This window comes from Pristis pectinata, chromosome 3, assembly GCF_009764475.1.
Source record: "Pristis pectinata isolate sPriPec2 chromosome 3, sPriPec2.1.pri, whole genome shotgun sequence".
In the NCBI taxonomy this organism is placed as follows: domain Eukaryota; kingdom Metazoa; phylum Chordata; class Chondrichthyes; order Rhinopristiformes; family Pristidae; genus Pristis; species Pristis pectinata.
In genome coordinates, this window is record NC_067407.1 from 42,505,144 (window position 1) to 42,532,999 (window position 27,856).

At 40.1% G+C, this 27,856-nt stretch overlaps 1 protein-coding gene across 1 annotated transcript in view; it reads right to left on the bottom strand.

Moving 5' to 3' along the window:
- Nucleotides 1-16,626, bottom strand: part of atg4c (autophagy related 4C, cysteine peptidase) — a 62,656-nt gene extending 46,030 nt beyond the window's left edge. Inside the window, 4 exon segments of the mRNA XM_052011702.1 lie at nucleotides 1,312-1,336; nucleotides 1,339-1,397; nucleotides 6,217-6,348; nucleotides 16,560-16,626. Of these exon segments, the coding sequence (XP_051867662.1) occupies nucleotides 1,312-1,336; nucleotides 1,339-1,397; nucleotides 6,217-6,292 (160 nt within the window). The 5' untranslated portion in view covers nucleotides 6,293-6,348; nucleotides 16,560-16,626.
- Nucleotides 16,627-27,856: the final 11,230 nt, after the last annotated feature.

Genomic DNA, 27,856 nt, shown 5'->3' on the forward strand with positions numbered 1-27,856 from the left:
TTCTGAATGATCCATGAACCCATGGAACACAACCTCACTATTTCTTTTTTTGCACCATTTATTTGTCTTGTAATTTATAGATTTTTATGTCTTTGCACTGTACTGTTGCCGTAAAACAACAAATTTCATGTCATAGCAGTGATAATACATCTGATTCAAATATTTTCAGGCCAGGATGAAATATTGATGATGAAATTCATAGCATCTTTACTACACCAGCATAGGCTTTGGGTGTCTCAAGAAAGGGATACTTGAAGACCAACTCAAACCCAGCACAAAGCTCATGGTCTAATGGGAAAGAGTGATCCCTACCTTCCTGTAAACTTCTCAGCAATGGCCCTCACTACAGCAGCTGCCTTTCTGTAAACATCTTAGACAACAATCCCTATAATAATCACCTCAAAGCAGTGGAGGGCTACTGCCAATACTGTCTCCACAACTTCCTTCAATTGACAGACAGGATAAGCAAAACAACATCAGCATCCTCTCCCAGATCAACACCCCTAGCACTGAGGCCCTAATTAAATTCAGTTGGTTCTAATGGGCATGCTGTATAATTCACATGTCAGACACCAGACTCTCAAAATAGGGATTCATTTCTAAGCTCCATCATAGCAAGAGGTTGGGTTGCCATGTGGACAGAGACAACAATTCAAATATATTCTCAAAGCATTGAAAAAGAATAATATCCCTGCGCCATAACCACTCAAAATGAAGGAACAACTTTGAGGACAGCACTGAGAACCCCAAATCAATTCATCGGGAGCACACAGAAGTCCAGGGTGCCACATACACCATCTCCAGAATTACCCAACCAGCTGTCACTTCTTGCTGCACTTATGGCAGAGACTGCAGGTCCCACACTGGCCACATCAACCAACTCAGATCTCATAGAAATGAAGTGGAAGCCAGTCTTTCACAATCTCTAGGGACTGCCCAAGACAAAATCCAGAAGAAACATGGGTATTCATTATAGGAGGTTAAAAAGAAAATTATAAATAGGAGCAAAAACAGAAAAAACGAAGGAACTCAATCAACAACAACAAAAAAAGATTGATTAAAATTTCAGGTGGAGCTTGGTTCTCAGAATATTTATGCTGGTAATGCCGCCTTTTACTTTTAGGGGGTTGATCAACATGTTAACTACTTCCAGTATTTTCTGTTTTATGTTATCCTGTTATATTCAAATCCAGTCCCAGAATTAGAAGAATGTGTAACCCACATCAGCTTTAAGCTCCTCTTCCTACCAGGCATTCTAAGTGAAAAGAGTCAAGTATCTGAAGTAAATCAACAGCAAGCATTTATACTTACCCTCTGACTTGAAATGATAGCATTTTTCCCAGCAAAAAAGACAGGCGAGTTTCTACTAAACTTTGTTTTGGTTCTCACAACCCAGCCTGAAGGGATAGAAGACAGAGAAGGGTATTATTCGCAAGCAGCACTACATAGCATTTCATGGGACATTTTCCCATTATTTCCACAGATTTTAAAAAAGGCTGCACTGACAAATAATGTATAGAAGCCCATTGTTTCAATTTTTAAAAACTGCCATTGGCAAAAACCTGCGCAGTTAGCATCCAAGATTTCATGAATACAATTCGAGGGGAGGGGGTGGGAGGGAAAGTGTGCATGAGTGCAGCAAACTTTTTTTTAAAACTGAGATAAGACAAGTTATATAGATCATTTCTTGTGTTAGCACCATCAGCTTTTTTTTAAAGATGTCATTAAATTGAATTAGCTATAGCAAAGCAACCAACTTGAATCACTTGTTGAAAACTTTGTTTACCAGGCAAAATATCTGCAGTTATTCCCACTAGCTGTTAGTAATTGTGCTGCCTAGCGTGGAATTCAATCACACACCAATTACCACTCTTGGTCTGTGCAGAGTCAGTTGATACTGTAGAAAGTGACTAATGCTAAGTTTGGTTTTACAACCTGACTTAGAGAGGCATGGGGAAAGAAAGCTCCCATCACAAGTCATTTTACAACGTTCCTCCTACAAAGTATGCACGTGTGGTAATCTGATGTGTTCCAGATTGTGCTTTGGTATGAATCGCTTTGTTTAAAAATTTCACTCTGAATGTTTACTGACTCTTTATTTTAATAGACAGCACCAATCAAAAACGTGTGGATGCTTTATGATTTAAACTGAATATAGTTCACATGAGATTTTATTTTTTTTAAAAATGTAAACATTTTAAATCATGTATTTCCTAACGTATTGAAATACTACATTTTACAAACTCACAATGATCACTTATCACACAGTTAGCAACCAGATCGTTTTATTTCATTGCTGCAGTGTATAGCATCTCCTAAATGCATTGCCGTTACTGGCCTAGGTTACTCAAACAGATCTTTCCAAACCCAAAACCTCTACCATCAGGAAGGACAAAGACAGCAGGCACACTATCCTAATTTGGTAATATCTCACCAATCATTTTTCTCTGGGTCCAAATCCTAAAACTTCCCATTCGACACCACAGTGGCAGTACCTTCACCAGTAGGATAACAGAACTCACCACCACTTTTTAAAGGGGAATTAGACATCAGCCATACATGCCGGACCTGCCAACAGAATCTAGACTGCAAAACCTCAACTCCTTAAGATAGTTATGAATGAGGATAGTATGGACCTTGCAGGAGAATATTACACTGGAGCAAGGCAAATTATGAGAGTATTAGGCAGGAACTAGTGAGAGTTAATTGAGAACAGCTGTTTTTGGGCACATCCACATCTGACTTGTGGAGGGTGTTTAAAGACCAACTGCACAGAGTACAGGACAGGTGTGTTCCAGGAAGAAGGTAGAACAAGGATGGCAAAGTAAGGGAACCTTGGATGACAAGAGGGGTAGTGAATTTAGTCAAGAAGAAAAAGGAAGCATATGCCAGGTTTAGGAAGCTAAAGTCAAACAGAGCCCTTGAGAATTGTAAAGAAGCTAGAAAAAAAGCTCAAAAAGGGAATTAGGAGAGCCCGAAGGGGCCATGGAAATTTGTTGGCAAGTAGGATTAAAGAGAATCCCAAGGTATTCTATACGTACATGAAGAGCAAGAGGATAACTAGGGAGTGGGTAGGACCATTCAAGGATAAAAGAAGGAACATCTGCTTGGAGGCAGAGGATGTCGGTGAGGTCCTAAATGAGTAATTTGAGCTGGTATTTACCAAGGAGAAGGACATGAAGGATAGCAAGATCAGTGTGGAGCTTGCTAATGTGCTAGGGCATTTTGAGATAAAGAAAGAGGTTGTGCTGGATCTCTTGAAGAACATTAAGGCGGATAAGTCCCCAGGGCCTGATAGAATATACTCCAGGTTATTGAGAGAGACAAGAGATGAGATTGCTGGGTCCTTGACCAAAATCTCCATAGCCACAGGTGAGGTCCTGGAGAACTGGCGAGTAGCTAATGTGGTTCCATTATTCAAAAAGGGAAACGGGGATAATCCTGGAAACTATAGACTGGTGAGTCTCATGTCAGTGGTAGGGAAGCTACTCAAGAGGATTCTTAGAGATAGGATTTATGAATATTTGGAAGACCATGGCCGAATTAGGGACAGTCACCATGGCTTTGAGTGGGCCAAGTCATGTCTTACTAATTTGATTGAGTTTTTCAAGGAGGTGGTGAAGGTAATTGATGCAGGTAGAGATGTGGATGTTGTCTATATGGATCTTAGTAAGGTCTTTGACAAGGTCCCTCATGGCAGGCTCATCTAGAAAATTAAGATGCATGGGACCCATGGTGACTTGGCCATTTGGATTCCTATGGATGACAGAGGGCAGTGGTCGATGGGACTTATTCTGGCTGGAGGTCCATGACTTGAGGTGTTCTGCAGGGATCAACACTGGGACCTCTGCTGTTTGTGATATTTATATAAATGACTTGGATGAAGATGTGGATGGGTGGGTTAGTAAGTTTGCAAGGATTGGTGGCATTGTGGATTATGTAGAAGACTGCCAAAGGATAGAGTGGGATATAAATCAGTTGCAGATATGGGCGGAGAAATGGCAGATGTCATTTAATCTTGGCAAGTGTGAGGTCTTGCACTTTGGGAGATCAAATGTAAAGCAGCACTACACTGTCAATGGCAAGACCCTTAATAGTGGTGATGTACAGCGGGATCCTGGGGTCCAAGTCCATAGCTTGCTGAAAGTGGCTACACAGATTAAAGGTGGCATATGGCATGCTTGCCTTTATTAGTCGAGGCATTGTGTTCAAGAGTCAGGAAGTTATGCTGCAGCTTTATAAAGCTCTGGTTGAGCCACATCTGGAGTATTGCATTCAGTTCTGGTTGCCCCATTATAGGAAGGATGTGGAGGCTTTAGAGAGGGGGCAGAAGTAGTTTACGAGGATGCTGCCTGGATTAGAGGGTGTGTGTTCTAAGGAGAGGTTGGACAAACTTGGGTTGTTTTCTCTGGAGTGGCAGAAGCTGAGGGGAGACCTGATAGAAGTTTACAAGATCATGAGAAGTATACAGTAGACAGCCAGCATCTTTTTCCTAGGGTAGAAATGTCTAATACTAGAGAACATGAATTTAAGATGACAGAGGTAAGTTCAAAGGAGATGTGCGGGGCAAGTTTTTTTTAAAAAAGGGAACACAGAGTAGTGGGTGCATGGAATGCACTGCCAGCTGTGGCAGAGGAGGCAAATATGATACAGGCGTTTAAGAGGCTCTTGGATAGGCATATGAATGTGCAGAGAATGGAGGGATATGAACACGGTGTAGGTAGAAAGGATTAGTTTAGTTCGGCGTTTGATTACTCATTTCATTAGTTTGGCAGAACATTGTGGGCCTTTTCTTGTCCTGTACGGTTCTGTGTTCCATGTTCTAAAACTGAACAAATTAAAAGAATCTATGCCGACTTTCATTCATTGGTCCATTTTTTAAAAACTTGTCAACTAGTTTTATCCTGAACTAGTGTCATTAAGTTTTCCCACAACAGAATTAACTGGCCTGTATTTGCTGGCTTTATCCCATTTCTCCTTTTAAATTAAAAAAAACAAGTGCTTTGGGAGATTTTTTTAAAGCAAATGAATAATATATGGGGGATATTCACTATTATAAATATGGCACCTAATTGAATTCAGCAAGACTCAACAAACAGCAATGAGAAACAAGTAAATTGCTGGTGGTTAAATTACAGGGTCAATACCCAGCAACATATGCTAGAATCCCACTTTGGCAGCTCAAATAATAAAAAGTTATTGTGGGTAATGGTGATGACAAAACTACCAGATTGTCCCAAAAATCTCAAATTGGTTCATATAATCTCACCCAAGGTACTTCAGGGAAGGAAATCTGTCATCTAACCCATACAAGACTCCAGACTCAGTAATGTAGTTGACAACTGTCAATTAGGGATGGATAATAAATTCTGGCTTTGCCAGCAATGGCCACGTCCCAGAAAATAAATTTAAAAAAAATTAAAAAGTGTTGGTGATAAACATTGGTTGAGTTCTGTTAACAAAAATTCTGGGAAACTCCACTACTCTTTTCTCAATAATTCCATTGAAAGTTTTCATAATCACTCAGGCAGTCAAGGCCCCTCTTTCCAATGTTTCTTTCAAAAGAGAAACCTGACAAAAATATTGCACTCACTCAATCAGTACTGTATTATAATCTAGTCTTGAAGCAGGATTTAAAGTCATTACATTCATCCCAAGGAAAATTTTATTACCACTGAGCCAGCACTGGCAGAGATCTGTAGTTTCTTATCAATATACTGTGTCATTGCTGTCTTTTTTGATTTTGTCTTCGTTCAATTCTTCCATTCCCCTCATGAAGATGACTAGTTATGATGGAATCTGATTTCATTGAAGCTACTAGCTTCCCAGTTATGTCTGAGTGGACCTGACTATGCATGGTTAGCTGATTCAGTCATAGGAAATGTCACAGCCAAGCTCAATCCATTCCTCCACAGAAAATTTCCCAGAGACATCATTGGACCAGGTTCAGAAGGGGAATCCTGGCTAATGTTTCCCTTCCAATGCTCAGAAGTATTGAGACCAACTGTACTATCCATGCTACCCAGCTAAGAACACCAAACTTGGCACAGATCAGGAGATCAAGCGTGTTGCCACATGGAGTTTATTATTTCAGCACTGCATCAAAGTATTTGTTGGAACTGGTCTGTAGACATCAAGGTGAACTTGCTTTGAAATTAAACCATCTTATTTTAAATCTCCTATTGTCCACACTAAATATTTGCAAGAATCACCTACCATACTTCACATTGTGCCATGCAGACATAAATTTTGACTTCAGTTTATCCACTTCATCAGGTTCACTATCTTTCATTTTCAGCCTTCAACAGATATTGCCATCTCAGCTTTCCTTACTTTGATGTATGAAAACTATTCCGGGATGCAGCATATTTCAAACAGAGTAGAAAACAGAAATAAAATTGTGATCAGCTATTAAATATTAAAAATGCTAAAGGATCTCCTTCAATTCAAAACACATCACTATAATAGCTGAATGAGTAAAAACATTTGTGCAAAAATGAGTAAAAACAGTTTGTGAAAATGAGCTACTAAAATCAGAAAACAGTGGCAAGTTATCTCACTTATTTTTTTCTCTAAAAACATGGTACCAATGCAGTGAAATCTATTACAGAAATGAAGCTACCCAAAATGTCTGAAGCAGCATTACTGTGCTAATTATCCAGTCCATGCACAGGTGGCTACTGTCACAGCTGCCAGTACTTGCCATCATTCCCAGAGAGATGCTGGGTAGACTGGAGTCCCTCAGTGATTACAAAACTGCAAACTTTCCCTTACCATACCACAGGAAAGTAAATCTCCCAGCCTTTGTGTTGGCAGAAGCTTCCGCTTCAAAATCCAGGCTCCACCAAGAATTGTTGGTGCACCTGGATGGCTCAGCGAGACACTGGGAAGGAACTTAAGCTCAGGCTGAGACTCAGGCCTGCAGGAGCAGGGTGGGGAAGAGTGCTGTCATTGAAAATTATTGTCCAAGACAATCCTGCAGCAAACTGAAAATCTATTTTTAATCTGCTCCTATTTATCACGTGCATCAAATTCAATAAAATTACAATCAAAATGGAGACAATGTCCCACTAAAATTTCATGCTGTTTAACAATAGTAACTTTGATCAGCAAGAAACATCCTTAACAGGGGTAATATGCAATATCATGAACTTCCCAAACAATCCACTAGATAAAAGATCATCCCAGATGGTATTCATTAACAAGCAAATCAGCTGAGGCAGTAGTATATATTTAGAAAGCAGCAGGGGCTGGCCTGCTTCACCATTCATTATGATAATGGTTTATCATTTACTTCAGTTTCCTGTTCCCACTTTCTCCCCTTGAGCATTAAGAAATATATCTATCTCCTTCTTGAATATATTTAATGATATAGCCTCCACTGCTTAATGTGGCAGAGTCTCTGGGTGAAGAAATTTCTTCTGATCTTCGTCCCACATGGCACACCCTACATCCTGAATCTCTGACCCATGGCTGACAACTTTCCAACCATCAGGAATATTTTTCTTGTATGTGGTCTGTTGAGTGTTGTTAACATTTTTCAGGCTTCTATAAGGTCCCCTCTCATTCTATCATTGTTCATTAGGCCTAAATGACCCAATCTCTCCTCACAGTCCTACTATCCCAGAAATCAGACTAGTAAACCTTTGCCACACTCCCCACGTAGCAAGAGCATCCTTCTTCAGATGAGATCAAAACTGCAACCCAGTCTCAACAAAGAGCCCCTGTAGCTGCAGAAAGATATCTTGCTCTTGTAAACAGATCCTCTTGTAATGGAGGAAAACATACCATTTACCTTCCTAAATGCTTCCTCTGCTGTAATGCTCAGTCTGGACCACCCAGGTCTTCCCCTTTTCTGTCCTATCACCATTCAGATGATAATCTGTCTTTCTGTTTCTGAACCAAAGTGAATAATCTCACTTTTATCTGCATTAAATTCCATCTGCCTTGAATTTGGCCTCTCACCCAACTTGTATAAATCACACTGCATCCTCCTCACAGCTCACATTCCACCCTCCCCAGCTTTATATAATTTGCAGACTTGGAGATGTTACATCTAGTTTCCTCATCTAAAATATTGATACATATTCTTCAACATCCCACCAGTCACTGCCTGCTCCACGGAAAAAAGACACTTTTATTCCTCATTTGCATCCTGTTTGTCAACCAATTCTCAATCTACTGCCCCAGTTTCAGGTGCTTTGTACATTAACCCCTTATTTGGGACTTTTATCAGAGGACTTCTTAAAGTCCAAATATAGATCTAATGGCTCTCCTCTATCTAATCTACTAATTAGATCCACAGAGTGGATTTGTTTCACGTGCTTTCCCTTTCATCAACACATTCTGACTTTGTCCAATCCCTTCAACGCTTGGCATGTGTTCTGTTATTACTCTTTTATAATGGACTCTAGCACTTCCCCACCACTGCCATTAGGCCTACTGATCTGCTTTGCTGTTCCTCCTTTATGTTTAAATAGTGGGGTTACATCTGCCACTCTCTAATCTGCAGGAACCACTCCAGAGTCTCAAGAATTCTGCGAGATGACTACCAATGCATCCACTATTTCTAGCCCCACTTCCTGTTATATACAAGGCCCTGGGCATTTGTGAATATTAAACTACATAGCTCTCCCTGGATCAATTTCTTTACTAAAACTGATAAAACACTATAATTTGTGATCTTCCAAGATTGGAAAGGAGACAAAGAAACATTATTGGTGAAAATATACTTCAAATAGAATTGTGAAACCTATTGAAAAGTATACATGCATTATCTCCTCTATCCAACTAATTTTCTCCTGAACTGTATCCATTATATGAGGAAGTGCACCTAACTACCTAATCAATATCCACGACTGCCAGCTAACAGATAAAAGACTAGACCAAGAAAATTTACTTTTCATTTGCCTCTTCCTGTGTGGTGACACAGAATAGCTGTTTTGTGGTTTCTGGCTAGTGTCTTTCAGGTCACCATCTCATGCAGAGATGCGTAAAATCAACTAGTTGCAGATACTACATAATTGTGTTGCTTTTCCAGTGCAGTGTAGTTCCTTGGATTCACCCGTAGAACTATAGAACACTACAGCACAGAAAACAGGCCATTCTGCCCTTCTAGTCTGTGCTGAAACGGTATTCCACTAGTCCCATTTACCTGCACCCAGTCCATAACCCTCCAGACCTCTCCCGTCCATGTATCTATCCAACTTATTCTTAAAACTCAAGAGTGAGCCCACATTTACTACATCAGATGGCAGCCTGTTCCATACTCCCACCACTCTTTGAGTGAAGAAGTTCCCCCTAATGTTTCCCCTAAACTTTTTCCCTTTCACCCTAAAGCCATGTCCTCTTGTAGTTCTCTCTCCTAATCTAGGTGGAAAGAGCCTACTCGCATTTACTGTCTATACCCCTCATAATTTTGTAAACCTCCATCAAATCTCCCCTCATTCTTCTGTGCTCCAAGAAATAAAATCCTAACCTGTTCAATCTTTCCCTGTAACTCAACTCCTGAAGACCCGGCAACATTCTAGTAAATCTCCTCTGCACTCTTTCAATCTTACTGATATCCTTCCTATAGTTAGGTGACCAGAAATGCACACAATACTCCAAATTTGGTCTCACCAACGTCTCATACAACCTCACCATAACATCCCAACTCCTATACTCAATACTTTGATTTAAGAATGCCAGGATGCCAAAAGCCTTCTTTACAACCCTGTCTACCTGCGACGCCACTTTCAGGGAATTATGTATCTGAACTCCCAGATCCCTTAGTTCCTCTGCACTCCTCAGTGCCCTACCATTTACAGTGTATGTCCTACCTTGATTTGTCCTTCCAAAATGCAACACCTCACACTTGTCTGCATTAAATTCCATCTGCCATTTTCTGGTCCATTCTTCCAGTTGGTTCAGATCCCTCTGCAAGCTTTGAAAGCCTTCCTTGCTGTCCACTATGCCTCCAATTTTAGTATCATCAGCAAACTTTCTGATCCAATTTACCACATTATCATCTAGATCATTGATATAGACAACAAGCAACAATGGCCCCAGCAGAGATCCCTGAGGCACACCACTAGTCACAGGCCTCCAGTCTGAGAAACAATCATCCACTACCACTCTGTCTTCTCCCACACAGCCAATTTTGAATCCAGTTTACAACCTTTCCATGGATACCTAGTGTCTGAACCTTCTGAACTAACCTCCCACATGGGACCTTGTCAAGGGCCTTACTAAAGTTCAAGTAGACAACTTCCACAGCCTTTCCTTCATCTACTTTCTTAGTAACCTCCTCGAAAAACTCTACAAGATTTGCTAAACGCGATCTACCGTGCACAAAGCCATGCTGACTATCCTTAATCAGCCCTTGGCTATCCAAATACTTGTATATCCGATCTCTCAGAACACCTTCCAATAATTTACCCACTACTGATGTCAGGCTCACTGGCCTGTAATTACCTGGTTTTCTTTTAGATCCTTTTTTAAACAATGGAACTACATGAGCTACCCTCCAGTCCAGTAGCCCTTCACACAATTTGGATTTAAAAAGAACACATTTAGCCCAAATTTAATGCAAGGTCAAATGCCAACTGCAGGAGATTTCTAACCAACCTAGAAACAAAGCTGACCACATTGAAAGTAGTTGTCATGAAATCCAATGAATATCAGTACTGTACCAAATTTGCAAACTAAATAAGCAAAACATTCCACTTGACTTGATATCCTTTTTAAACCTATCCCTATGATTTAAGTCTATGCAATAGATGGGTTGTACCTCATCCTTACATAATCTTTTATCAAGAATTATTAGCTGATCATTCCATTTGAGCAATAGGCTTTGAGGAGGGATATTGAGTTGGTGGCTTTATACTGTCATCATCATGACAATCTGTTACTGTACACCCAACTTCAGTTGGGAGCTCTGCAGGTTCCTCAATTAATGCCAAGTAGTGCAGGTAGAGGCCACAACTTTGCAGTAAATGGCAGATGGACATCCGGCTCAACAATCCAGCACATTATTACAATATTAACTGTACACACAAGTGGAAAGTTCAAAAATGCAATTTTAAAATGGATAGAAACTATTTTGAACATTAGACTTGGCTCAGTTTTTTTGTTTCTACTATCATTTTAACATTTACTTTCTTTCTAACATTTAATCACATTCTATTACTGAAAGAATAATATTACTCAATCAGAATGATATTTTTGCAACCAGCTCTGAGAAATATTTATCATTTATTCATTCTCAGGGAGTATGTGTCATCAGCAAGGCCAGAAGTTTTCCTTCCTCTTCAGAGTTTCTAAATTTTAAAAAATCCTCAAAAGTCAGTTTCATGAGGCAAAGTACAAACAATTTACTTAATTGTATATTTATTAACAAATGAAATACCACCAGACAATAATTCCAGAAGCAAAAACAGCATCTGCATGAAATCAAAAAAATTCACACCAAGTGTAAACTTTTGGCGTAATTTAGTCACCAAAATCAACAATCACTGGGATGATAGGTATACGAGATGTGGCAAAAATTAGGACTTGGCAACAGAGTTTTGGATGACCTCATGTTTATGAAGAGCAGTACAAGCGAAATGTGCAGAAGGGTGCTGGAGTAGTAGAGTAAGGACAATGATTTTCACAGATGTGCTGAAGCAAGGGTACAGCTGGACTATTTTAGAGAAGTGGAAAAAGGAAGCCTTAGTTAAACTGAAAATATGGCATCACATTCATCAGCGGATGAAGAGCAAGAATTTAAGTAATCGTTGATCTGTGCATGTTTAAAATAGCTACATCCAGCAGTCCAGGCCTACCAACCAGCATCCAAAATTCTCCTTACTTGGGGAACTGTAAGTGTGGATGCTATGAAGGGATGTGTAAATGTATCAGGTAGAACATATTCAAATGTACATTTCCCAATACCTACACCACTCATTCTGCAGTCTTTTTGAACAAAATTAATAAAAGTTGTGTGGTTCTTGTCAAATTCTGCAGTGATATTTCATCCTACCAATCAGGCTGGTTCAAAATCTGTATCTGAGGTCAGAAAAGATATTGAGTAAGCTCATCTACAAGGAGCCCATCCTTACTGTATATTCATTGAAAGTATAACAAAAACCATGGTCATTTTGAGCAAGGTGAGAAAGAATGATTTCCCTTACAAATTAGCTCAGATGTAAGCAATGTTTCTAAAATAGTTTCAAAGTATTTTTTCTGGGTCAGTGGCACTGAATATAAACAGTTGTATCACCATTTTTTCTTATATTTTCTTAACCACCAACCAACCTACCAAGAAATCTACAAGTTTTTTTGTCAACTGAGTAAGTTTACATGCTTTCATCAAATGGACACAAAACAATAAGCATGCAGGATAATCTGAAAACAAATGGAGCAAGTGTTAGGCTCCCATTATAATTCTCTTTCCAGGTAAAATTGTTGAGCTGACTGACTGATGAATTATCAACAACGTTCTACAAATTTGCATTGAAATTCTGAGTCAAATCACCTGTTCTAACTCACTTTTCCAGGATCTCAAAAACTTAGAACTGTTGCTTCTTCCCCAAAAGATAAAGGCTTTAAAACTTGTTCTGTATAATATATTACTCATTTCAATCTCAGCATTATCCCGCAAAGTGTCTTTGATCCTTAACACTCACCAACTTTACTAAAGCGAGGCAATTCTTTTCTCCTTTAAATATGAAACATACCACAAACTAAACAGCAGAAACAAGAACTGCAAACACCAGATTAGTTAATAAACTCAAACAAGAGAACTGGATGTGATGTGGTCACCTGACCCATTTAGTTCCACCCAATAATAAACAGTTAAAACATTAACATTTATAAAGATTTGAACATCTGAACTGTGGGTTAATAAAGAGGATTATACATTTTATCCTTACTCTCATGATTTATGTCACAAACAGCTATCTATAACCTAGTGAGCTACAGCTGTTTACGTGTTATTGATGGTGGTAATGGCAATTTGAATTACTTTCTGTTCTGGCCTAATATATTAGTAATCCATGCTAACTAAACTTACTGGGAACAATTCTAGCACCAATATCCTGTCAGCATTATTCCTATAAATGTTGTCAGGATCGAGTAACAAAAGACAAGTTTATCAACTAATATAACTTAAACTAACTTTTTTTTAGAAAAGCTGGTTCTGATTTTGTGGATTTCAATGTCAGTGTAATCATAAATATATCAGGATCTTTTGACACAACTCTGCTATCTATATATACTTTGAGAAATTATAAAATAAAATTTAAACATTGATTACTTTCCCCATAGCTTTTTTGCCTTTAAATTGTTAAATTTAAATAGAAAACCACAATATTCAAAAATAATATTAAGATCTAAGGATTACTAGCTAAACCATATTAAATATGCATTTGAAGAAATAAGCAACAGATAACAGCACCTGAATTTAATGCTCTGGGATTTATTTTCCCAACAATTCTTTAAAAACATTTGCTTTTATTTGTAACAATTAACAGAAGCATCAATGTTACTTTTTGAATCTTCTAGCAAAATCTGTGACAAGCAAATCTTTTAAAAAGTAGTTTTGTTTCATTTCACAAGTTTGCATTAAAATAACAAAAAGAGATATTGCATATACTACTGTAAACATTGTCTGCACATTGCAGTGCTGAACCAAGGTCACCCAAACTGTAATATGCGGACGATGCTTGAATTTGTGCACGCTCAAGGGTCCAAGCTCCAGGATATTATTGATGCTTTCACTGAAAAATAAGAGAGTATGAGCCTTACACAAGAAAAGGCTCCCTATCAACCTGCCTCTGCTATAATATACTGCCCTTTAAAATTACGAATCACAGCTAGAACCTAGAAAACATTGAACACATCCCATTTCTTGGGAAACACCTCTGGGTGAAGGGAGACATGGATGGTGAAATTCATTGGCATTCTTTGATGTGCCAGCACAGTTTTTGTTTAATTGAAGAAAAGGGTATGTGAAAATTGAGAACTCAGGACTGGGCATAAAACTTGTGGTCTATTGATTAGCAGTGATCCTTGTTCTATATAATTCTGAGATATCCACGAATTACTACAGGCATTTCAAGGCACTGGAAAAACACCAACAATGCTGTGTCTGCAAAATCCTCTCAATTCACTAGAAGGACAAGGGAACGATCATCCGTTTACTCTCACAGGCCAACATCCTTGGGATTGAGATTCTAGTTACACTCAGTTACATTGGCCAGGCCATGTCATTTGCATGCCCAACATCAGACACTATTCCAAGCTCTTTCATGGGAACCAGACAAAAGAAGAGATTCAAGGATCTGCTCAAAGCCTCCTTGAAGTAATGCAACATCCCCAACCATTGCTTGGTATTTCTGGATCAATGACCTCTCAAGTTGAGAAAGAACATTTGGAATGGTATTGAGACCTCGAACCTGTGCATTGGGAACGCATAAAGGTCCTAAACAAGCTGCAGAAGGAGCAGCCCACCTCACAAATTAGACACCTGTCCATCAGCAGGCGAGTCTGTGATTCCCACTTCGGCTTCATTAGCTTCTTCAGAACCCACAAAACTGGAGTGGGGATAAGTCATCCTCAGTCTCCAGGGACTACCAACAAAACCATTATATATATTTTGCTGACTTGTAGAGGAAGGACTGTGATAATAGAATTTAACATTTAGAATTTTTAAAAATGCAGGTTATCACTTACTTAGTAAAAAAAAAAGCAGTTATAAACTTAACTGTTCCAGTGAACATTTACAGATAAATCCCATTTTATCTGGTTGTATTACAAAGCTGACAAGCCTGGGAGGGACACTCATTTTGTCCACATAATTCACATAGATAGGATCTTTTACAATTTACAGACTAAAGAGTTGAGAAATCAGTTTACTCTTCCATCAGACATGCAGGACCATGTATACTATCACAGCAGGGTACAGAAACATTAGACTGATTTACAAGTTCAAGTCCTCCTGCAAGGCTTGCAATGTTCTAGATGCAAAAGCATCAAAATTTAACTATTTATCATACCCATTTTTAAATTGAGAAATCAAGATACTGGGATTTGAACTTAAGTCTCTAGATCATGAATTCAGCGTTCTGGATTACTGGAGAAAAACTCACCTGGTTTACCGGTGCACTTGAAGAAAATCTGCCATTCCCAGTCTCGCCTACGTGACTTGAGTTGCAATACAAAGTGGCTGATTTTAACTGCCCTCTTAAAAAATTCTTGTAAGGATCTCAGTTCAAGAACAATTAAGGATGGGTAATAGATCTGGCCATCAATAGCAAAGCTGACATCTTGAATATTTTTTTAAAAATGAAATGGAGATTTTTTTGTGAGAATGGTCATTTCCCATACAATTCTTTCCCTTTAGAGTCCTTTGTTTGCACCATACCTGCAAGGGCTGAGGAAATGTGGGTTAAAAAAAGTTTTCAAAACACAGCAACTAAAAATTACTTGTACTTCCCCTTTTTTCTGTGAATATCAGGTATTGATCTTACTGGGACGGGCACATGAAAAGGGCACAATCTGCAAAAAAAAGTAGCTGGGCAATAAATGATAAAAGACATCTCCTAACCCATTCAAAAACAAGCACAAAGGAAATTGATAAAGTTATAGAACGTCAAGAAACCGAATGGGATTGACACAACAGTTGACATTTGATGCCGTCTAAAAAGCTAAGGACAATTCTTTTAAAGTAGTGGTCTATCAAAAGGGGCATCTGAAGACATGATGGCCAAACTTTTTTTAAATCTGAAAACGATATTTAAAAAAAACCCGAAGATCTTCAGTTTTAGTACTGAAATTCATTCTGCATTTAGATCAGAGTCTTTTAATACAATAACACTGATTTCTCATCTTCCGAATCAATATCCAAACTATTGCCCAAACGAACCAGTTCTAGGGAGAACACAAAACGTAGCTTAAGATCGTGCCCTTCTTTTCTGGCCCTGTCAATAAATTAGTGACGGTCGATTAAGAGCTACGTCTTTAAAGTGTCGCTAAGTTGGAAATTAGTGTCTAAAAACTTTTCTCCATCCAGTTTACTTTTCAAGCAGTTTTTCCCCTCCAAGCAGATACAAAAACCCAACGTATACTCGGCTTTGACTGCATTCAATATTATTGTATCGCAAAAGGCATTAGATCGTTTAGAAATCAAAATCGCCATCAGAAGCGATGCGGTGTCAGAATGAGCAAAGACGGCCGTGACTCGGTGTAAATCCCTGGAGTTGCTGAACCGTTGCTTCACCTGGACTACAGCAGATACCTGCATCAACAAGAATAACCGTTAAACAGAGAGGGAAAGAACAAACCGCTGGGGAACTCAGCGGGTCAGGGAGCATGTGTGGAGACAGAGGTTTGGTGACCGTTGCCTCCACAGATGCTGCCTGACCGCCAGCAGTTTGTTTTTGCCCCAGATCCCAGCACCTGCAGTCTCCTGTGCAACGGTTAAACAACATCAGCAACGACCAACCGCCACCGAATGCAAACTTCACATACTCTCACCGGGCGATTTCCACTGTTTTGTGTGTTACGTTATGGTTTATTCATTGAGAAGTTCGTACATTTACCGACAGTGACTCCCCGCTGCTTCCGGGCGGACGGACGCTCCTCCCCCAAAATGGCGTCGCCGAATATTCCCCCGGGGTTGGCGGGAGAAGGGCGCATGTGCGGGACGGAGGCGGCGGACTGTCACGTGATCCAACATCAAGCTGTTGCCGGAGGCTGAAGGCGCCGAGACCGACCAGTGATACAGATGTTGCGGGTGTCACAAAATACATCAGGGATTAGAAATATAGAATACATTTTAAATGATTACATAAAAGGGATTAGCAATACTATATAGATTCCGCCGTTTGTAATTTACCATATTAACATTAACAGGTCTACATAACTTGTTCAGATTGTGAATGATAAAACAGATTGCACACTGCAGAGGTATATATCCAACAGGGATTAGTAATATGATTTAATTTGCACAAATTGTTGTTGGATTACGCGCTTTTTAAACAGGGATTAGCAATATATAGCATTAATTGTAAATGGATCATATACTTAACAGGGATTAGTATCGTATGGATTTAACACATTGAAAATAGATCATATACTATGTATTCAGAAGGAATTAACATTATAACTAATCTACATATTGTAAGTGCATCACACAATACAACAGATTAGCAATGTGTTTTTTTATATTGTAAATATAAAATGTAAATATAAATTAGCTGGAACTAATACAATATTGTGGATATCATACATGGATCAAATTCTACATAGCTTTACAGTGACTGTATATGGCATTAATATATCATCTACAATACCATAAAGGGTTTAAAGATTGCAAGCATTTTAAGTGGATCATATATCAAATAGAAGAGATTAGCAAAATACAGGTTATACATGATAAATGGATCATATGTTTTAAAACAGGGAATAACATTATAAAATAATAGACATTGTAAATGGTTCAAATACTACTTAATAGAAAAACAAAATAACACGAGATACACAGAATATATTTAGAAATAAGGATTAGTACCGCACATAGATTGCACATTATCAATATATCATAGGTATCATATTGGTTTCCTTATTTAAGGAAGGATGTAAATACTTTGGAGGTAGTTCAGAGAAGTTGAAGAGACTGATATCCGGAATAGGCAGTTTGTCTTATGGGGAAAAGTTGGACAGGGCCGGCTTGTATGCCAAACAAGATGTGATGATCATATAATAACAATATAATATCAAGAGGGATATTATCAGGGTATATGTGGAGAGGATGTTTCCCCGGTGAGGGAAAATTGTGCATTTTTTTCTCTCTTATGCTCGTTGAGTATTTTTTAAGGCAGAGCCACGTAGATTCTTGGTTTAAACAAAAAGTTGGAAGGTTCCCAGATTAGACGAATTGTAGAATAAGATTACCCATGACCTTATTGAATGGCAGAGCAGGATTGAAGGACTGAGTGCTTTTAATTCAATCTCTTCATGTGTTTGTATATGCTGTACCCTTTGTAAAAAAAATGATATCCTCTTCTTTTGCAGTTTCACGAGATTGAAGCTGACTTGTTTCCACTCCAGTTCCATGGATTCTGAAGGGGCTGATGAAGCCAATGGAGGAACCACAGACTCTCCCCTGGATGGGATAGGGGGTGGCTGAAGCAATTAGCAGGTGGGTAGTTTTATGAGGTGATGTGCACCTTCTGCCTCTTAGGCAGGGCTTCTGTGTGCTCCCACCCACTGCATGACTTCTCAATATCATTCCAAACGCTCCTTCTCCACTTTGAGGAGTCCCAGGCCAGATGTTCCCAAGTGTCAGTGGGAATGTTGCAGTTCTTCAAGGAAACTTTGAACACATCCTTGAATCTTTTTCTCTGTCTATCTGATAATCTCATCCCACAAATGAATTCAGAATAGAGTGTCTATTTCAGGAGTCTGTTGTCAGGCATGCCTGCCCAATGATGTGACCTCCCCAATGTAGCTGACTGGACCTCAGTGCTGGTGATGTTGGCCTGGGAGAAGATGTTGACATTAGTCCACTTATCCTATCAGTAAATTTAAAGGATTTTGTGGAGTCCACAGTGGTGGTACTTTTCCAGTGCCTTAAGGAGTCCTGCTGTATTTTAAGTAAGCCTTGGAATCGTATAGGAGGGCAGGAATCAGTAATAGCACCATGCAGCATGGAAATTGGCCTTTCAGCTCACTGTTGCCCGGTGGACCATGAGTTCTGTACCAGGTATGAGGTCCTGATCTTCAAATACCCTTTTCCACAATTGACCAAAGGTTATGCTAGGGTATTGAAGGGAGTGGTAAATTTCATCATCCATGTCTACCTCTGCTGGGAGGAGGCTTCTGTGATATGGAATGTGGTCTACTTTTTCCAGGGCCTCGTTGTAAACCTTTCCTGTCGGAGGACAGTGTGGTGCAGCGGGGTTGGTTGGTAGGGGATCTTGGTCTTGTTGACATTGCATGTAATGACAATCCCCTTGCTTGCTTTAGTGAATGAGGCAGCAATGTCTTGGAGCTCAACCTCTAAGCAGGCGCAACCACGCTCAGTTACTGAGGTTCAGGTGTCCTTGGTTCTGAAGTGTGGTCACTATAGGTCGAACAGTTTCTCATTAGTCCCAAAGATTAGCTCCACTATACAGGTTGTCTTGTGTAGGTGAGATGCAACATTGGAACGAGAAAGATTAAGAAAAGTATCAGAGCAATGATCCAGCCTTTTTTGATGTTGATCTTCACTGAGATTGGTTCTGTTGTAGACCCGTCGGTTAGTATAATGGCTTGAATGCCATCATGGGGGATATGTAAAATGGAGGTGAATTTCTGTGAGCAACTGAATTTGAGGAGGGTTTTCCGCAGTCCTTCCTGATTGATGGCATCAAGACTTTAGTAAGACCGAAAAAGACCATGTATAGTGGCTGGTGCTGCTCCCTGCATTTTTCTTGAAGTTGTATTGCAGTGAAGATCATGTCCATTGTGCCTCTAGATGGATGGAATCCACAATGTGATTCAGGGAGCAGTTCTTTGGCCACTGTGAGAAGGCAATTGAGGAGGATCCCAGCCATGTCCCCCTGTGGTGAATAGCAGGAAGACCCCTTTGGAGTTACTATTGTCAGACTTTTCTCCTTTCTTGAAGGTGGTCATGAATATAGCATCTCTGATTTCCCCTGGTACATCCTCCTCTTCCCATATATGGGCAATAAGATTGTAGATTTGTGACTGAAGCTCTTCACCACGAGATTTAGGATTTCAGTGGAAATGTCATCATCTCCAGGTGCCTTGTCATTTGAGTTTGATATGTCCACCTCGACTTTTTGTTGGCCAGGGTGGCAGCAAGGCTGGACTGAATAGGCTGCTATGGGATAGTCCAAGGCTCTTATATCAGGGACAGAATCACAGCCGAGGAGGTCTTTGAAGTGTTCCCTCCAGTAGGTGTTCACTGCTCCTCTGTCCCTGATGAGTTCACCCCATTATTGGCTCTTGGTGGAATGAGGTCTTGGGTGTTTGAATGCCATCATGGGGCAAATGTAGATGACTTTTACAGCATTGAAAAACCTTTACGTTGTCATGGCTGTTAGTAGGTTGCTGAGCCTTCTGCATTTCTCCATCCATCATCTGTTCTTTAAGTCACGTGTTTTCTACTGAACCTTCGCTTTCAGGTGCTTGCTTATTTTCCACTGGGGCCTCCAGTCCAGGAATGCCTTATATTTGCAATTGATTAGCAATCTCCTTGTCCTTCTCAACAAACTAGTCCTGTTTCCTCATGGTAGAGAAGCTAAGTGCCTCTTCACAGTTGCCAATTAAGGTGGTCTTCAGGGCATCCCACAAGCTGTGGATTCTCTGTAGATCCTCTTGTTTGGGAGCGAACAGGTTGTCTGTGCCTTTGTGGGCTTCTTGAGTTTCGATGCTGACCTTCCTGTGGCGATGTGACTGTGGATGCTGATTTTTGGAACCAGGTTTGATGGAGATAATAGAGCAAATTAGTTGGTGATCAGTCCAACACTTGTCGGTGTAGGTGGGTGTTGTGAACATCTTTACAGTCACTTGGTCAGATGATAATGTAATCTAACAGGTGGCAGTGCTTTGACTGGTGGTATCTGACTCCTGTGCTTGTCTTTCTGATGAAACAGAGTAATAACAAGGTTTTGCTCCAAGCATTTTGTTAAGCAAAGAATACCTAGGGAGTTAGACTTTCCTGTACCTGCCAAAGGGCTGCATTCCTTCCCATACTGTCCCTTCAGCCAGGAGAATCAGTTTTTCTCCTTTTGGGATGTGGACCAGGGTTTTCACAAAGTCAGAGTAGAAGTCCTCCTTGACCTCATCTGAAGCTTCCAGGTTTGGGGTGTATGTACTAATGACCATCGTGTATTGGTTTCATTTTAGATGATCCAAATAGGATAGGATATCTTTATTAGTCACATGTACATTGAAACACACAGTGAAATACATCTTTTGGGTAGAGTGTTCTGGGGGCAGCCTGCAAAAGTCGCCACGCTTCCGGTGCAAACATAGCATGCCCACAACTTCCTAACCTGTACTTCTTCGGAATGTGGGAGGAAACCGGAGCACCCAGTGGTCATGAGGCATTCACTGCAGAGTGATTCACTGAGATGCTGGGACTAGTTCATTCTTGATGATGTAGCTCACTCCATGAAGATGGCATTCCTCTTTTGGTTTGTCCCTCCAGAAGAAGGTGGTGTGCCCACTGTCATGTTCTTTAAACTGACCATCTGTTGCTTGATATTTCTCAGTCAGTGCAGTGATGTCAATATCAAACCATCTGGGTTCCTGAGCTATCGTAGCATGGCAGTTCATGTCTATTGTTCCTGGGAATGTCCTTGAGAGTCCTGACATTCCAGATCCAGAACTTCATATTTTGAGAAGTTCTTTGTGCGTGGTTTCTTTTAATCCACCAGCTACCACTTGTGACTCACAGAGCAAAGTCTTGATCCAGTGACAAGGCGAACAAAGTGACTGAAGACCAGGTTCTTGCCAAATGTTTATTGATGCTCACAGAGACAGATAGGCATACATGCTGGTGGCACCTGGCATGTGGGCACTTGTTCACTCGCTCGCATGCATGCACAAATGCATGTGTTTGTGCATGTGGGTTCAGACACAGGAGCCCTTGCCTACTGCCTCTCTCCTTGCTTCTCACTGAGTTACCAGCTACCAAGCCCAGCCACACATTGGATCCTGTTTCAGTCCACAGCTCTAGCTGCAAACCTACCCACATTCCTGAAGCACCAGCTCTGGCTGGTCACCTGGTCCTCATTCTTGCCCTACCCCCCCCCCCCCCCCCCCCACCACCACCACCCCCCCAGGTTAGGCCACACACCCGATCCATGTTCCTGACCTCCCCAACACCTGCCACACACTTGACCCACGTTCCCGACCTCTTCCTCCAACCACACAGATTCAGGAGACAAGAGCCTTCTGCTGGTTGCTCAAAGTTCAAAGTCAAGTTTATTGTCATATGCACAAGTAGTGATCAAAGAGGTCAGAGTGTTGCTAAACTGTAGTGATTAGGGATTTGCTGGTTGGTTCAAGACTGAATGGTTAAAGGGAAGGAGCTGTTCTTGAACCTGATGATGTCGGACTTCAGGCTTCTGTACCTCCTGCCCAATGGTAGCTGCGAAAGGATGGCATGGCCCGGATGGTGGGGATCTTTGAAGATGGATGTTGCCTTATTGAGGCAGCACCCTTTGTAGATAATACAGATGGTGGGTAGGGATGTGCTTGTGATGTGTTGGGCAGAGTCCAGTAGTCTCTGCAGCTTCTTATGTTCCTGTGCATTCGAATTGCCATACCAGACCATGATGCAACCAGTCAGGATACTTTCAACAGAGGTTTGTTAGAATGTTCGGTGACAAGCCAAACCTCCTTATCCTCCTAAATCCATCACTAATGCATTGGAGGAGCTTTGAGTTTCAATATACCGCACTAAAGAGATTAACAGTATGCTGTAGTTTTTACACAATGTGAATGGATCATATACTATTATCAAGGAATAACAATATGAAACAGGAAATATAATATAAATGGGTAATATGCTATATAAGAAAGTGCATTCATTCTAAATGCATTGTTATAGAGTGAAGCAGGCCCTTTTCCATACCCACAACAAACATTGACCACCCATCTGCACTAATCCCATTTTCACTTTCATATCCCCATCAATTCCCCACTCACTGGCACTAGGGGCAATTTACAATAGCCAATTTACCTACCAATCAGCATGTCTTTGGTATTTGGGAGGGAACCAGATAACCCAGTGGAAATCCATGCAGTCACAGGGACACTATGAAAACTCCACAAGGAAAGCACTGGAGGTCAGGATTAAACCTGGTTCTCTGGAGCTGCGAAACAGCAGCATTTACCACTTTGTTTCTGTGCCACCCCATCTCCTTTCAGAAAATAGCAATGTAATATAGTTAAATGGCACATAATTAAGAGATGCCCACTGGCATGCTGGATTGTGCAATCTGTTAAGTGAGCAATGAGCCACACATACCCTTTATTCTCCTGCGCCCTCTTACCTGGATTGGCAACCTGGTGTTCAAAGCCAGTTGCTGATCAATGAGGCTCTGCAGAGCGGGGTCACTCTGCCTTAGATGCTAGCCAAACTACAATAAATGCTTTCACACCAAGTTAAACTACATCCCCAAGTTAACTGCCTAACAGAACTGCTAAAACACTGCACCAGAAATTTGACCAGCTGTGTTTCATACTGCTCCACGAGCAACATTCCCTTTGGAATATCATGCAGGAAATTGCATCCCGTTAATCAACATCAGCGGTCACTTTAAAACAATTGTATTTTGTTAATGCTATGTTGGAAGGGACTCTCAGATAAGGTAAATTCCTCTACTTAACTCCTCCAGATTTAGCCTTTCGTGGAGTTGAATCTGTCCCCCAAAAGTCAGAAATTTTGAGGGAATATGGAAGTAGATTTGAGCAAAATAAATACTTGAACAGAACCTGCAGCAGACATAATTATTAACTGAATTGCGGCAGGGAGAGGGAAGATGAAAACCACAGACCTATGGAGCAGAGGATGAAGGATCGATAAAGAGATAGTTACACTGAAATTCATATATCATAGGACAGGAAGCTTAGAGACCCAAAGAGCCTTAGGATGAGGCAATGTCTACTTACTTTTCTGAGAGATGTAGGACAAAAGAACTAGCTATCACATACGTCAAAACTGAGAGATAATCCTCAAAAGCAGGCGAGAGTTCAAAATGGTGGAAGGTCAACCAGATGTGGTAGATGTGATAGAGAAACAAAGGAATGCAGATGCTCGAATCTAGATGAAAAGCAGGTGGTCAATGTTTTGGGTCAGGACCTGAAAGAAGGTCCTCAGTCCTGAAGAAGGGTCCTGACCTGAAACGTTGACCACCTGCTTTTCTCCACAGATGCTACCTGGCCTGCTGAGTTCCTCCAGCATCATTGTGCTTTTTGTGGTAGATGTGATACACTTGTGACACCTACCTGTAACACACTGACCAATCACTGAGGGCTGGACAGATAGCCAACCTATCAGGGATTGGTCATGCAGGCTAATGGTCCAAAATAGGATATAAGAAAGGGTACTCCTCAGGTGATAGCTAGCCAGTTCAGGAGCTCAGTAGTCTGACCCACTTTGGTTGGAATTGGGAAGATTGTTCATTGATTCTTGTCTGAACATCAGACAATCCAATCAATTAGGTAGCCCAGTCTGGGTGAATACATGGATACAACACTTGGAGTATTGTAACCTTTAGTGGATTAAATAAACTTAAATTGTTTGGTGCACTGACAATAGATCACATAGACCATATAGATCAGGAAATTTCCCGTGCTGGATTTTCAGCTTGTGTTGAGTTCACTAATCTCATCCAGTGATACATTAAAGCTTTCATCAGTATTCTGGGAGTAAGAAAGGAAAATCAAGCAAGGTTAGTCCACTAACCTTTGCTGGAACTGGGTAAAGAAAGCTTCCCTCCCCCCAACAACCACCACAAGTCCTGTCACATCTCCTTCCCCAGGCTCCCCACAACTTCCATCCACAATTAGATAAAGTCTAGTTGGGATGGATATTGAAATGTGGCTGGAACATTTTACCACATTATTAGAAATGTTAGCATCTCAAAGGAACAAAGTTGGAAGTGTTTTTTTAAAAAGATCTGAAACTACATTCTTGGGGGCAATTAAAAAAATTAAAATGAGCTAGCCTAATATAATGTGAATGTGGCAATTAAAGCTTGGATTAATAATAGGTTGCATTTTTCAGTTTAATGGATAAAACTGTAATTGCATGTAGTAAATAAGCAACAACATAAAACTAGTTAATTAACCAATATTTCATTTTTGATCATGATTGCTTGGAATTGTTCCTAATTTCCACAGAGATTAATTATGCATGTATATAAAACATTGTTCAGTACTAATGTTTATACTAAGAGTTATGAATGCAAAATAAATGATTTTACACTTCCCACAGCAAAGATAAACTTTGAAGTAATATTTTTCTGATGTTCTCTTCTATTGTATTAATCCATCATAGCATACGGTTCTGTGGTTATATAATGTCCTGTAGTGTCCTAAATTGATAATCTATTCCCCAAATGTTAGCAAAAGGAGCAGGTTTTAGCAAGTTCTTTTAAGAAATCTAGATGTGAATAACATTGGCAAGGGTGCATTAATGTTTGTCTTCAACTCTTCTATCAGCAATTGACAAATTGATAATGTGTGAACAATTTAAATCGAGGTTGATTTTTTTTCTTATTCAATATCTATTCACAGGTGTTTTCCAGCAAAACCACTTAATAGTAACCAGAGCCGGAGCCCTAGCCAATGTTACTTTTGCCAATCAGTACACTGAATCTGGTCAGGATACTCTATTACTCTTTGAATGAGATGAGTTAGCAACAATTTGAATTTGGTGTATTCTTATTTGTAAGGCTCAATACCCAACCACGTGGCACTTTCATCTTTTGAGATTAAGGAGGCAAAGTCTTTTTGAGTTATGTAACAATCTCACTTGGTAGTGGAGATGACTTTGAAAGATGTAGAAAAAGACTGATGCTAAAGATATTGAAGAAGGTAGCAGGAAACAGTAAGTGCAGCTGCAGACAGATCAGTCAAATGTTTCCAAATCACAGAACTTTTAAGTTATTTAGAAAGATTAGGAAAACTTGGTTTGTTCGCTTTGAAGGTATTTTGTTGTGCATATCATCAAGAAGATTAACAAAGTTGATTCAGATAAATTATTCAAAGAGATCAAAAGCTTGGAAAAGCATGGTAATCAAAACAGTTGGATCAGGATCTCGCAAGACTAATTCCACATTTCTCTCCATCTATTATATGTAAAAATTACATAGTGATAAGGCAGCTTAAATATTGACTTACATTCCCACTCCAATTTAAAGATTAAGTGCCAATGAATTGAATATTCATGTTTACTCGAAAGGTTGCTGTGGTGTAAAGATAAAATGTTGTGATATTCTATATGATTTATCTTTTCAAAAACAATCTCAATTGCAACATTTTTATCATTCATATGACGTGAGTGTCACTGGAAAAGCCAGAATTTATTGTCCATCTATAACTGCCCTTGAAAAAGTAGCACTTGATACCAATGCTGCCCTTTTTAGCAAAGGAGTTCTGGAATTTTGACCGAGCAATGATTAAGTAACAGTGATGTTGATTGTGAATGACTTGGAGGGAAATTGGAAGTGGTGGTATTTCCATACAGATGCATTTACCTTCAGCTCTGGAATTCATTCCCTCAAGCTCTCCACCTTTTTACCTTTCCCTCCTCCCTGAAGAGATTTCTTAAAACCTATGTCATTGACCAGTCTTTTAGTCAACAATCCTGTAATCTTGGTGTCAAAATTTGATAATATGCCTACCAAAGGCTTTTGAATATCTAATTACATTAAAGGTGCTCCATAAAAGCAAGTTTTTGCTGTTGCCCTTGTCATTCTAGACAGTAAATTTTACAGTTTGAGGAGATGTTGATGAAAACCCCTTACTAGGTTGCTGTAGTTCTTGAAGTAGATGGAAAACACTGCAAATATGATGTTTCAGTGGTGAAGGGAAGGAATATTAGATATGGTAGAGAATGGGGTGGCAGTAGAATGACTAATATGTCCCAGGTGGGATTGAGTTTCTTGATTATTGTTTGAACAAACTCATCAAAGCAAGTTCATGACTTGTGTCCTGGAGCTGGACAGGTTTTAGGAAATCACCACCATGGAATATCCAGCCTCTGCCTTGCTCTTGTCACCATATGATTATGTAGCTGGCCAGGCAAGTTTTTGGTCAACGATCCACTGCAGGATGTTGACAGTGGGATTCAACAATGATAACACCATTGAGCAGAAAACTGCCTTTTGTTGGAAATGGCCAAAGCTTGGAACTTATTTGTGCAGTGTATCCATTCGCACAGTGTAAGTGTACTCTTAAGAAATGAGTGTACTGTGAAAGGTCGACAATCTGAAACCCACTGCAATTTGCCTCTCCACAGATGCTAAGCTGCTGAATATTCCTAGCATTGTCATATTACTTTGGAGATGAGGATGGAATGTTACTGCTTGTGGGAGTGACAGAAGTGCAGTGTGGTTAAACTAAACAACCAATTTCTCTGAGAAGGAGCACACATTTGAGAATGGCAGGAAATGGATGTTTGAGATATGTCAGGATGCTGGAGGAGTTTAAGCAGACTCAACTATTTATCCTGTATATAGACAATGTGAAGTTGTCCCTTAAGGTGAACAACATTATTGAGGAAGTGAAAAACACAGAATAGAAAAGTATGATGATATTGAAGGAAAGGAGGTGATAATGGTGCTGGCAAAAGGGTCAAAGGATGAAACATTGATGAGCATATTCACACCATGATATACCACCAAGGTATCAGATGAGGATATAATGCAGACCTTGAGGGGACATTTCAATGTAATGTCACCAAGAGCTGTTGAGAGAAGTAAATCACAGTGAGTAAATACCATGTATGGAAGGTTCAAGGAAGCATGCAGGATTGCCAAGAGGCAGCTGCACTCAATACGTTTAGTACAAGTAAAGATCAGAGCCACAGAGTTGATGATGGCAGCGTTGTCCTCTCCATCAAGGCGAAGTCACATGGACACTGTGAATGGGTTCAGCAGGAAACCTGCAATTCACATGAGTGCTAAAGGCTGAATGGTTACATGTTACAAGGGTGAGCATATGAACACATGCATTAGGAGCAGGGATACGTCACTCAGCCCCTCAAGCCTGCTCTAACATTTAATAAGATGTTGGCTGATCTGTTTATAACCTTGTCCACATTTCCACCTATCCCCACTAACCTTTCAGCCCCCCCCCCCCCCGC